We start from the raw sequence: 13,393 nt of genomic DNA on the forward strand, positions 1-13,393 counted from the left end.
CACGGGTTTCTTTAGATTATCATTGTTTTCCATGGGTAAGCAGATGATGATTTGTAGATGGTATATATATATCTCAAAAACTAGAGCTGATAGAAGAAAACTGGTGCAATTTTTAGAACCAGCAGGTCAAATATATCCAGAAACAGGTCTAATATTTGAGGCACCAAAATGTGTGTTGGCCAGTGTCATCTGACTAGATGGAGCCTCCGGTGGCCTAGGGGATAAAAGCCTTGTGACTTGAAGGTTGGGTTGCTGACCTGAAGGCTGCCAGGTTCAAATCCTACCCGGGGAGAGTGTGGATGAGCTCCCTCTATCAGCTCCAGCTCCATGCGGGGACATGAGAGAAGCCTCCCACAAGGATGGTAAAACATCAAAAACATCCGGGCGTCCCCTGGGCAACGTCCTTGCAGACGGCCAATTCTCTCACTCCAGAAGCGACTCAAGTTGCTCCTGACACACACACACAAAAATCTGACTAGATATATTTCCTATTACATCTAAAGAATTCAGAGCCTCTGTACATAAATTCAGAATATATGAGTCCACTGTTAGGAAAGGGTTGTAGCTTTCATGCCTTAGTTTGTTCATCATGTAAGTACTTCTTCAAATCAGACAGAAGTTATTTTCTCAAAGATGGGAATAGAAACTACCCACCAAGGCAGTAAATTTTTAGCCTGGTATTGAACTCTCTTTTCTTGTAATTGAATCCATTGAGTTGTGTCCCAGTCTCTGTAGCAGCAGAAAAGAAGCACAGTCAACCTCCCATGTGGCATCTCTTCAGGGTTTTTTTTTTTAAAAGATGACCATTATGCCACATCTTAGTCTTTTCTTCTCCAAGCATACCCAACCCTCTAAATTGTTCTTCACACATCCTGCTTGTTAATATCCTTCTTCGACACAATATTCCAATTGAAATGTAACAAAAGAAGAATTGAGTGACACTATTATCAAAACATCCGGGCGTCCCCTGGGCAACGTCCTTGCAGACGGCCAATTCTCTCACTCCAGAAGCAACTCCGGTTGCTCCTGACATGAAAATAAAAAAGTTTTCCAAGCTATTTTACACTCCTGTGAAGCTGCACATTGTAAAATGCTGTCTTTCACAAAAGCCTCTCTGACAGGGCAGTAAGGTAAAGGTAAAGGTTTTCCCCTGGCATTAAGTCTAGTTGTGTCCTACTCTGGGGGTTGGTGCTATCTTCATTTCTAAGCCGAAGAGACACCATAGACACCTCCAAGGTCATGTGGCTGGCATGCCTGCATGGAGCGCTGTTACCTTCCCACCGGAGCAGTACCTATTGATCTACCCCCATTTGCATGTTTTTGAACTCCTAGGTTGGCAGAAGCTGGGGCTAACAGTGGGAGTTCACCCCACTCCCCGGATTTACACTGCCAACCTTTTGATCAGCAGCTCAGCAGTACTGATTTTCATATATAGAGGGAGCTGTAATATGCATCTGAAAGACATATTCGAATATAACTATTTGAACACTGTGAACATTACAGAGATCAGCATGTGTATGAGTTATATATAGCATCTCAGTAAAAAAGTTTGAACACATATTTTTATACCAAAAAGGGGTGTCTCAAGTCCAAGTTACAATTTCTCTTCTAGCTCCGAAGGCCAGAGCTGCAAAAGAGTTCATTCAGCTAGTGCTATTTAGTGCCAAAAATAGCAACAGTCTACGGGTGTTTGTTGTGTTATTGGTGCCAAACACTCCAATAGCCTTCTCTTCCCTTATTTTTGGAGTTTGGATTCTCTTTGTCTTTTCACAGCTCACATCCTTTCAACCAGATATCCACATCTTCACCTTCACAATTTTTCTTCCACATTTTCCTGAAAGAGGGGAGTCAGAAGCAAAAAAAAATTAGTCCGGGGAAACAGAAGACATATATGCAAAAGATGTAATCATTTTAAACATTCAGTGGCACAATTCCCCATTGAAACATACAAAAGATGGGCGAGAACTCTGCCAAACTTGCCCAAGACATTTGATTGCCAGAGCAACAAACAAAATGGTATTGTGTGCCTTTCTGTCATTCTATTTTTATTTCGTGTCAAAAGCATTGTATAAGTAAGTATAAAACTGATAAAATAGAGGAAGCACAAGCAGGTAAATAATTTTAGACCAAAAATGGGCAACAGCAACCACACTGTCTGTATCCATTGTCTATATGAATGGCCAATCCGACTGGCATTTGAAATGCTCTTCAATACTAAGATAAAAGAGAAGCTTATAACCATACTTGAAGGCAATAAGCTAGTCTAGGGGACAGAAAACAAACCACATGAGTCTCACCTCTAGCACATTTTGCTGCCACCTCTCAGCATCTGCTGTCAGAGTGACTGCTTCATTCTATGTAAACATAGGGCACCACTAAACCACTAGACTTGCAGGAGATACTAATTTTTTTTTCTGTGTCAGGAGTGACCTGAGAAACTGCAAGTTGCTTCTGGTGTGAGAGAACTGGCCATCTGCATTGATGTTGTCCAGGGGACACCCGGATGTTTTGATGTTTTTACCATCCTTGTGGGAGGCTTCTCTAATGTCCCCGCATCGGGAGCTAGAGCTGTCAGAGGGAGCTCACCTGCACTCTCCCCAGGTTGGATTTGAACGAGTAACCTTCAGGTCAGCAACCCAACCTTCAAGTCATCAGTCCTGCCGGCACAAGGATTTAACCCACTGTGCCACAGGGGCTCCGGTGATGTAATGATTTACAGGAAACCCTAAATATGATGATTATGAGGTCAGAACATCCTAGGTCCTGAGATTTCGTGGCCAAAACATGAGAAAGAGAAAACTCTCCAATGGTCACCACTTGATAGAGACAGCCCCAATTAATTTTCTATTTTCCCACTTTTTTAAACTACTTTTAAAATATTTGTTTCTCTCTTCCCTCATACTTTCCGCTTTTTTGTTCAGCTTACTTCAATAGCTGTAAACTGAGTTCAAAGTGCAAAAGGAGTTTGCACTCAATTCGCTATGCAGCAGGGAGGGAAAGCATAGGGAGTCCAGAATCTTGTCGTTGCCAGTAGGCTCAGGCAAAAACAAACAGCTGCAGCCACTCTTAAGACATCATCACATTGACGAAATCAAGCATCCTAGGATGCTTCCAGTCTGCTTCAGGGATGGAGTCTCATGCCTGCCATCACACAATGTCATGTGATTTCTGGGGTCACGCTTCCCTTCAAACACAGGAATTTTCCTGTGTTGTGCTGTCTCAGCACACCTCTGCATATTCCTTACCTGAAAACCCCCATGAAATTCAAGGGGACGCTATAAGTTGACAGGCAAATTGAAGGCACGCACACACATAGATGCTATGCAAAAGAGCCTCAATAAACTTTGAAAACACTGGGTCTGATCTTTTATGCTTAGCAAGGCCAGTAGTACTTGGGGAAATGCCAATGAATACCTGGTACTGGAGGCTCTGTTTCAGAGGAAGGAACTAGTAGAACTTTCTCAGAGAATTCCTTATCAAAGAAACCCTGTGAAATTCATGGGATCTCTAAAAATCAGCTGGTGACTTGAAGGCACATATACAAACATGCATATGTTATACTTGTTAGACTGTCCCTGTGTTTTGACCATAAGTATTTATTAATTGAAAATTCCAGTCCCATAGGTTCCTCCAATCAGCTTTTATTTTCATGTCAGGAGCGACTTGAGAAACTGCAAGTCGCTTCTGGTGTGAGAGAATTGGCCATCTGCAAGGATGTTGCCCAGGGGACGCCTGGATGTTTTGATGTTTTTACCATCCTTGTGGGAGGCTTCTCTCATGTCCCTGCATGGAGCTGGAGCAGATAGAGAGAGCTTATCTATGTTCTCCCCAGTTGGATTCGAACTGGCAACCTTCAGGTCAGCAACCCAACCTTCAAGTCATCAGTCCTATCGGCACAAGGTTTTAACCCATTGCGCCACTGGGGGCTCCCTCCAATGAACTCATGTATATACGGCTCTCCTCCTCCTCTTTGCTACAATCTCAGAAGAATCGTGCTGTTGTGTGTTTTTAATTGTATGAGCCTGACATATAAAATGAGGAGCCTGAACATGGAAAGCACATTAAAGGCCACTTGGTACAGATAGTATGAGGTCCGGGATGTGGCCACAAAGCCAATGGCTATGTGTAGCCTTGCTTTCTTCTTCCATAGAACCATCATTATATGGCCCAAACAGCATTCAAGCCATATGCACCCACTGTTGTCTTTAAACTCCCAGCTAATGGTGCTATTCAGTCAGTCATTCCCTTTGAGCCTGTATCTGGGGAGGCCCTGCTCTCGGTCCTGTCTGCTTTGCAAGCGCGGCTGGTGGGGACGAGAGACAGGGCCTTTTCGGTGGTGGCCTCTCGGCTGTGGAACTCTCTCCCCGGCAATATAAGATCAGCCTCCTCTCTCCTAGCCTTCAGAAGGAAAGCGAAATCCTGGCTCTGGGATCAAGCTTTTGGATGACTGCGCAGTGCAATAATAGATGTCTAATATGGATAATGACCTTGGAACGGCTTTAGACTACGATTTTTTGGATGGCATGATTCTAACTGTTTGTAAGGTTTTAATTGTTTACGTTTTAAATGTTAAAATATTTAATAATTTGAGCTTTATTTTATATGTGTTTTGGGGCATCGAATTGTGCCATGTGTAAGCCGCCTTGAGTCCTCTTCGAGGTGAGAAATGTGGGGTATAAATAGGGGAGATAAATAAATAAATAAATAAAAATAGCCTGATTTGTGCAACAACCATGAAGGAAAAATGATGGGAAGGAAGATGAGCTAAAATTCTTAGAATCAGTAGTTGGCTTTGCATGATCAGAGGAGGAATAAGGAAGGACAGGTTTGTGGAAAGAACTGGAGAAAATGTACAAATCAACAACATAAATGCAGGAGAAATAATAATAAAAATAGGGGGAAAACAGTTATTTGAATGATGATTCTTGAAAGCATTTGGTTTAAATGCTGAAATTCAAATTCTCCATGAATTGTGTAGCAATAGACATATTTTTAAAATGACCACTAAGTGGCAGTACAACATGAAAAGTAATATTTGTAGCAGCATATAGACTTTCAAGATAGGATATGGCTATAAAATCAGAGCTATTACCATAAACTGATGAATCTCCTGTAACATTTTTGCAACTCAATTAAGAAGTCAAAGGATGTGTCAGATTATTTTTTCCGTTGCAGGTGGTTGAGTTATCTATAAAATATCTTCTATAGAAACTATGGACTCTGCTAGGAACTGGGTATAAATATACATAGAATTGGGTTGCTGTGAGTTTTCCAGTCTGTATGGCCATGTTCCAGAAGCATTCTCTCCTGACGTTTTGCCCACATTTATGACAGGCATCCTCAGAAATTGTGGGGTGTTGGAAACTAGGAAAGTGAGGTTTACATATCTGTGGAATGTTCAGGGTGGGAGAAAGAACTCTTGTCTGGCCAAGGTAAGTGTGAATGTTGCAAACTGACCAGCTTGATTAGCATTGAATAGCCTGGCAGCTTCAAAGTCTGGCTGTTTGTTGGGAGGTGTTAGCTAGCTCTAATTTATTCATGTCTAAAATTCCCTTTGCCTAGTTTCCAATACCTCACAACCTCTGAGGATGCCTGCTATAGATGTGGGTGACAAAGGCGACCATAAAAATCCCATTCTCTAATTTTGGCCTAGAAATATTAGGACCTGGGGAAATCCTTTACTAGGAAACCTATTCATGTATCCTTCTGTGGATGCAATGAGGGACATTTCAATGGGGAATACAGTGTGCCCTTGGTGTCCAATGTTTTTTGAGTTCCAGGACCCCCTATGTTTACCAAGGGCTTTGGATGCTCAGGTAACATTATATACAACAAATATATAATATAACATGACAAAAACAAGTTTGCTTTTTGTGGAATTCCCCCCAACCAAATATGGTTGGTTGAATCCGTGGATATGGATGACACAGTACATAAATAAACTAATAAATATTTTGACTCCCAGAAACTCAGAGCGCTAGGAGTAACAGCACTGGTTAGGTATTACTCCCATGTCCTATCAACAAAATTCCTTGTGATTGCTGACCATATCCAGAAAAATATTTCGGGGGGAGGGGGGAGGTTTGAATTTTTTTTAGCGAATTATGAAGAGTAGTTCCATAAGACAAAGTAATTTAGAAAGCAGGCTCCATCAATAAAATTCCGTAGACACTCAAGACATATAAACTTCAGTGGACACTCACGGGGATTTGGTTAATGAGTTAAAATTCATGAGTACACCAGTTTTTTAAAAAAAACCTGAAACATTTCAGGGGAGGTTTGAACCCCTACCCCCACCCCCCACCCATCCACTACAGCCCTGTTCCAGAGCACCAGCCACTATGGAAAAGTTTTGCTCAGGAGTGCAAGGACACAGATAGATATCTGCCTTCCTGTCCACCCCCACCCCGTCCAGGCTATATGACCCTTATACATTCCTTTACCAGGCCCCAAGTCCTTTGGGTCCTTGTACAATCCGCATGGCACATGCAACGTCGTCCCTGATGTAGCTGGTCAGCAGATCTGCCAGGAAAGAGGAAGCAGGGCATGAGGGCCAAGCCAACATTAATCCTATGCAGTTAACTCACATGTTACACCACCCCTGCTAAGTGTCTTCGAATTTTATAATATTGGGATATAATCCATTTATATCAGTACACATCTTGCATTATTTAGGACTGGATCACATACTGCATTGAAATGGGATGCAAAATCTCCCGATCACGCCAAATTATTACAATTCTTATGATCTGAAGATATGACACTTTGACTCATCATACCACTGAACGCTGGCTCCTCCTAGTCCATTCAAATGCCTCCCTACATCACTTTTTGAATGTTTCTAATATTGCACAGTGATGTAGCCTGGAAGTTGCAAATTACAATTCTCATGAGATTTTAGCTGACAGAATGCATACTGATTGTCCAATCATACATAAAAACAGTGCCCCAGACAACATATACAATTATAGGCAAAGGTAAAGGTTTTCCCTTGACGTTAAGTCTAGTCGTGTCCGACTGGGGGTTGGTGCTCATCTCCATTTCTAAGTTGAAGAGCCGGCATTGTCCATAGACACCTCCAAGGTCATTTGGCTGGCATGACTGCATGGAGCGCCTTTACCTTCCCCCCAGAGCAGTACCTATTGATCTACTCACATTTGCATGTTTTCGCACTGCTAGGTTGACAGAAGCTGGGGCTAACAGTGGGAGTTCAAACCGCCAACCTTTCGGACAGTAAGTTCAGCAGCTCAGTAGTTTAACCCGCTTTATTTAATCGCTTCTTCTTTAAAAGACAGTTACTTCTCAAGCTCTCTTACCTGGTACCTGTGCATCAGCATATTTCCCCCTCCTCCAAGTGTGATAGACATGCAAGCCAGAGCTCCAGAGATGACAATACTTGTTCGAACTCCATGCCCTCAATTCCCCCAGACAGAATGGACACCGGACACACTGCTGAAGGGAATTCTGCTGTGGCCCAAAAAGTAATCTTTCCATCCAAGCTCACCCAGTGGATTTCCATAACTGATCATGGATTCAAACCCTGTTCTCCAGAGTCGTAATCCAACTTAATTCTACAGTGCAGATGCACCCTTCAGGATGGAGAGATCTGTGTCTCCAGAGACACAGACCTCTTAGGTCCCTTCCACACAGCTAAATAAAATCCCACATTTTCTGCTTTGAACTGGTAGTGTGGACTCAGATAACCCACTTCAAAGCAGATATTGTGGGATTTTCTGCTTTGATATTCTGGGTTATATGGCTGTATGGAAAGGCCCTTACACACAGTACTTTGATACCACTTTGTACCAAAGTGCTGTGTGAAAAAGATCTGCATTGAATGTGCTTGCATATGGAGGATAGATTGCACCCTTACATTTGCATTCTTAACACTAAGGGAAGGGGTTCGTTCTCCTTTCACTATGTCCTTTGCTCATCTTTTTGCAGTACAGCACACCCCACTGTAGATGAGAAGTTAACCCACTTCAGAGAGCTCACCGCTGCAGTGCATTTGGCATATGTTCGGCGTGTAGTGCTTGTAATCTTCACACCAGAGGTAACTGTTGATCTGGAAGATGCCGTTGCTGGTGCTGCCATTGTCTTGTGGTCTCACCATCTTGGTATCAAAGCCGCTCTCGTAGAAAGCCATGCAGACCCCTGTCACAGAGGAGAAGGAGAATGATGCAGGAATTCAGCACATACATTCTGCTTTAGGGGCAACAAAAGTTTTTTTGGTAGCCCTTGTCTGTGTGATGCAAATCAAGAATACAGTCAGCCCTCCAAATTTTCTGGGGTTAGGGGCACAGAACACTCTGTGAAAGTGAAATGAAAAAATGTGTTGTTTTTAACATGAGAAAACATTTCTCTAGGGCTTTCTCTAGTATGATTCTATGGTCAATCTCCACATTTTCAATGTCAGGAGCGACTTAAGAAACTGCAAGTCGCTTCTGGTGTGAGAGAATTGGCTGTCTGCAAGGATGTTGCCAAGGGGACGCCCGGATGTTTGATGTGGGAAGCTTCTCTCATGTCCCCACATGGGGAGCTGGAGCTGACAGAGGGAGCTCACCCTGCTCTTTCCGGATTCAAACCGCTGACGGGTGAGTCTCAGCAGTCCTGCCGGCACAAGGGTTTAACCCAATGATGGGCAAGCTTTTGCGCTTGGTGTGTCAAAATTCACCAAAAAACCTAGCATGACTTGGGTGGTGTGTCACTTCGAGAAAAAAAACAAAAACATAATTTTGCAATATGTATAGTTTAAATAACAAAAATGTATAATTGTAATATATAACTGTATTTAATAAATCAAAAACTATTTACTACCCTTATTTCCATGTACAACGATATATGGTACCTCTTGCAATTTCCACGCTGATTTCTCTGTATTCTAGTTTCAATGTAGTCATGAATAATGAATAATATATAGTAAAAATATAACAATAAACTACAATAATAATAGATATATATATATATATATATATATATATATATATATATATATAGAGAGAGAGAGAGAGAGAGAGATTGAGAGAGAGAGAGAGAGAGAGAGAGAGAGAGAGAGAGAGAGAGAGAGATGTAATGTGCATAATTCCCATGGAGTAAACAACAAAACCACTGGACCAAATCATACCAAATTTGGCCACAAAAAACATAGTCATCCATTCAATCCAATCAGTGTGTCAGCAAAAATGGCTAGGCGTGTCAGTGCTGACACGTGTGTCATAGGTTGGCCATCACTGGTTTAACCCATTTCGCCACCGGAGAAAACCTCCACTGAAATTTGGCCATAGAATAGCACTGGAGGGCCAACAGATCCTTAGAGAAGTGTAATTGGCTTACAAAACTGAAAGCAAATGCCATCTGCCTTTCGTATCTATGGTTTTCGCATCCATGAATCCCACTATCCACAGCTTGAAAAGATTTTTTGAAAATACAAAGTGCAAACCTTGATTTGCCATTGTATACAAGGGACACCATTTTACTATGACTTGAGCATCAATGGATTTTGGTATCCACTGCAGTTCTGAAACCAAACCCCAGCCAATACCAAGCACCCACTGGACAGATGAAATATTCAGAGATATCAGCAAGAGCAAGAACATGTTACTTTTAAAAATTAAACAATCTAGGGAATTAAAATCATTTTTCAAAAATCCTTTAAAAGACAAGAAGATTTTAAAATTTGACAGAATAGTGTATCATTAAAAGCCTCTTGAAGTCACTGGCTAAAACCTGTTAGATCAAGTTTAGAAATTTACAGTACTTCAGATATTGTTGGATGACAGCTCCCAATATCCTTGAACACTGACCAACCATGCCTGCCAAGGGAGATAAAATTCAACAATATCTAACAGGTTCCCCATTCAGGCCTGGCTCTTTCAAATATATTATCAAACACAAGAAAAATGTTTCTTCTCTTCCAGCAACTTTTTCTGAGTTTACACAAAGCTGTGGTACAGTCTCGGCACAAATTATGAAAGGAGGACATCCCAACATGCAGATCCTAAATATATGGGAGAGGAGACATACTCCCTACAGCAGAGCTTTCCAAATTGTGTATTGCACACAATAGTGTGCCGGCTGCAGTGTGTAGGTGTGTCACTCAAACGTAACAAGAAACATGTGAGCCTATGTTAGATATGCAATAAAAAACTAAAATGAAAGGTTTTCATGAGATATGTTGTGTCCACAAAGATTCCATGATTGCAATTTATGAATGTGTCTGCATCTCTTCTAAGGGGTTGGTATAACCCCTGGTTTGCTAGTAAAACTGAGAGACCAATGCCTTGGGCCATACATTACTCACAAAAAAACACTGGGACCCACATATTAAAATTTCATTTTTGTTGCCTGGCCAGAATCCTAAAATAACACATAAAACAGCCCTTTTCCTATTCAAAGCAACACAGCCAAGAATTGCATATTTGGAATCAATTGGGGTAAACTGTGGAGGTGATGCAGATATTTGACCTGAACGGGATCTTGTTAACAGCTTGCTTATTTTAACTTCTTTTTTACCGCGGGTTGTATGTTGTATGTATGTCTATGTGTTAAATGTTTTGATACGGCCGATGGGCTAATCAATAAAACGTGATTTGATTTGATTTGAAACTGAGTTACTGTGTCATGAAATGATGCCTGTCTAAAAAGATTGTATCCAACATGAAATTTTGGAAAGTCGTGCTCTACGGAAAGACTGGTCTCACTCAGTGGAGAGAGATGAAGAGGAGACGGATCAGAGGAGACTCACAGTTTGCCAAGGAGTACCCACGGTATCCATCCAAGCCATAATTCTTCAACATCTTGGCCAGTTCACAGCGTTCGAAGACCTTCGCCCCAGTTCTGGATGCAAAGCACAGCAGGAATTGCAGAAGCAGTGGAAGACACTTCATCCCTAAAAAAGTACTGAGGGAATGCAGAAAAGTCTATCTGCGATCAACAGCAGGTGGGGTAGAAGAAGGAGGTGACAATGTGACCTTCACAGAAAGAGGAAAAAAAGCATTGTGAGACCCTTTTATCCGCATATCTAAGTTCAATATTGATATATTTATTACACTAATATCCCACTTTTTTCCAGTGAGCTCAAGGTGGTGTACATGTCATGCCCTCCAACTGGCAGGAACAATCTTGATTCATCCTCAGCTCTTTTTAAAAGATCCAAATGTCTTTGTTCCCCTCCCACGTCAACTCAACACAGGAGCAGGGAGAGCATAATATACCACAGAATCTTGTCCTTCTCTGTAGGCATGAACAAGAGCAAACTGCTGCAGCCTCTCCTACACTTTTGCCATCTTAACCACACTCTGATGTTGCTTAGGCATATGAGTCATGTTTTTTGTCTGTGAAATGTTGGAGGGTATGATACAGCTCTCTTTCTCCTCACTTTACCTGTGGAAAAGGCTAAATTAAGAAAAAGAGAATAAGTGTCCCAATACATAACACCAGGTGAGTTTCATGCGTGGTGGGACCTGCCAAGTTTCACCATAGGACAGTACTCAAACAGCTGCATCATATTGTTCTCTACAGCATACTAGCTTTCCCAGGAATTTATTTGTCCTTTTCCATGCCTGAGGATTTTTTTGTGAACTGCCATTGGCTAACCACATAACCACGCCACACTGGAAGGATTGATATTTGTCCTTGGCTGTATCTACAATACATAAGTAATGTAGTTTTGATGCCACTGTATCACTTAGGCGATCCCTCGTAGTTCGAGGATGATGGTCCTCCATTTCTTGGAAGATGCCGGTGCGTGATTTTTTTTAATGTGTGGAGGTTGGTGCACGGCCGTCTTCACAGATTGAGGTCCCAGCAGTGGTGTGGTTAACACAACGAGAGTGGCTTCTCAGTCTGTTGCAGCCTTCTTCCACCTTCACAGCCGTTGTAACATGTATCATGTTATCCTCCGCCTGCTCCGCTGTTGAGGTCTTTGGGTCTTCGGATTGTTCTTGGTCTGGATCCTCCCCTGTGGTCACTCCTGGGAGTGTGTGACTCCCGTGGTTGTGCCTGCAGGTTCATTGGAACACGCAAGCCCCCTCACCACGTTAAGGTGACAATCCATCGAGGGGGGATATGCCACTGTATGTTCCATGGCTCAATGCAATAATCCTGGGAGTTGTATCTTGGTCATAGCACCATCACTCTTTGTTAGATAACACTAAAGACCTTTCAAAAACTACAACTTCCACAATTCCATAACATTGAAACAATTAAATGTTGTTAAACTGCATTAATTCTACAGTGTAGATGCATCCCTCTAATGAAATTAACTTACATTTCTGATTTACAGGTATTTTAGGTAAAGGTAAAGGTTTCCCCTGACATTAAGTCCAGTCGTGTCCGACTCTGGGGGCTGGTGCTCATCTCCATTTCTAAGCCAAAGAGCCAGCGCTGTCCGTAGACACCTCCAAGGTCATGTGGCTGGCATGACTGCATGGAGCGCTGTTACCTTCCCGCTGGAGCGGTACCTATTGATCTACTCACATTTGCATGTTTTCGAACTGCTAGGTTGGCAGAATCTGGAGCTAACAGCGGGCGCTCACTCCGCTCCCCGGATTTGAACCTGGGACCTTTCTGTCTTCAAGTTCAGCAGCTCAGCGCTTTAAGACACTGAGCCCTTATTCTACACTTCCCATTAACTTGTTTAATAAATTGCTCCCCTTAGGAAGCCCCACACTTTCTTGCCTCCTTTGACTGTTAGTGAGAGGCTTTGACTGTTAGTGAGAGGCTTCAACTCAATTCAGAAAGGTGCCAGCTATTCTCTTTCCTACCCCAATGCTTGGATAGACAAATGTAAAGCATAGCAACCCAAATTTCCAAAATCCTTCCGTTGTGACCCCACTATTGTCACTTCAGAATACCCCCATTTTAATTCAAATGACAAATGAATCCTGTATGAGCTTGTCACAAGTTGTCACAGTTGGTTCTCAGTATCCACAGATTTTCTCTCCTTGGGTTCAATGGCCCTTTGAAGGCAACCACGAGGCTGTTGTGAAAATGAGTTTGACACCCCTGGTTTCAGAGAATCTTCACTGTTCCAGTGATCAGGCTGGTTGGTGAGTTTGGGGAGCTAATGTCCAAAACAGTAACTTTCTGTGCCTCAGACACATGACAAAACAGATGGGGCCCACTTCCCTCACAGATCATCTAGAACTCTGGAATATAGCTTCATGCACCTGTTCTCCTCTGTTTTCCTCAGAAGACCAGACTTCCATCCCAAAGCAGTAGATTAGGTCTGTATCTCACTCAGCTTAAGTCCTCTATTCCCACCCTCCTGGAGGCTCACTTACTGAAGAGACATGAGGTATATTAGAGGAGTATTAGGATCCTTCTGGGATTGGAGACAGAGGCTCACAAGATGGAGGGGCTTCTGGAATCCAACAAGGTTCCTGTGACATCA

At 42.4% G+C, this 13,393-nt stretch overlaps 1 protein-coding gene across 2 annotated transcripts; it reads right to left on the bottom strand.

The window, feature by feature from the left end:
* Positions 1-1,544: 1,544 nt before the first annotated feature.
* LOC100555286 (sperm acrosome membrane-associated protein 3) lies at positions 1,545-13,393 on the bottom strand. Of its 2 annotated transcripts, none has more exons than XM_016995775.2 (5): positions 13,284-13,393; positions 10,745-10,970; positions 7,996-8,154; positions 6,444-6,522; positions 1,545-1,834 (listed from the first exon to the last, which is right to left on the bottom strand). In XM_016995775.2, exons 2-5 carry the CDS (start codon positions 10,884-10,886, stop codon positions 1,768-1,770), a joined length of 447 nt encoding a protein of 148 aa, XP_016851264.1. In that variant the 5' UTR covers positions 10,887-10,970; positions 13,284-13,393; the 3' UTR covers positions 1,545-1,767. The 2 variants fall into 2 exon arrangements, with proteins under 2 accessions (XP_016851264.1, XP_062827147.1); XM_062971077.1 differs by having other exon boundaries at positions 13,170-13,302.

Source organism: Anolis carolinensis, chromosome 2, assembly GCF_035594765.1.
Source record: "Anolis carolinensis isolate JA03-04 chromosome 2, rAnoCar3.1.pri, whole genome shotgun sequence".
Lineage (NCBI taxonomy): Eukaryota > Metazoa > Chordata > Lepidosauria > Squamata > Dactyloidae > Anolis > Anolis carolinensis.

Bases quoted from the DNA above. Each gene is read 5' to 3' on its own strand.
- LOC100555286 (XM_016995775.2), bottom strand. From the start codon at position 10,886: ATGAAGTGTCTTCCACTGCTTCTGCAATTCCTGCTGTGCTTTGCATCC. The intron at 6,523-7,995 runs GTGAGCTCTCTG...CTTTCCTGGCAG, and splicing joins ATGCCAAATGCACTGCAGCG to ATCTGCTGACCAGCTACATC. The intron at 1,835-6,443 runs GTAAAGGAATGT...CCCCTCTTTCAG, and splicing joins CCCAAAGGACTTGGGGCCTG to GAAAATGTGGAAGAAAAATT.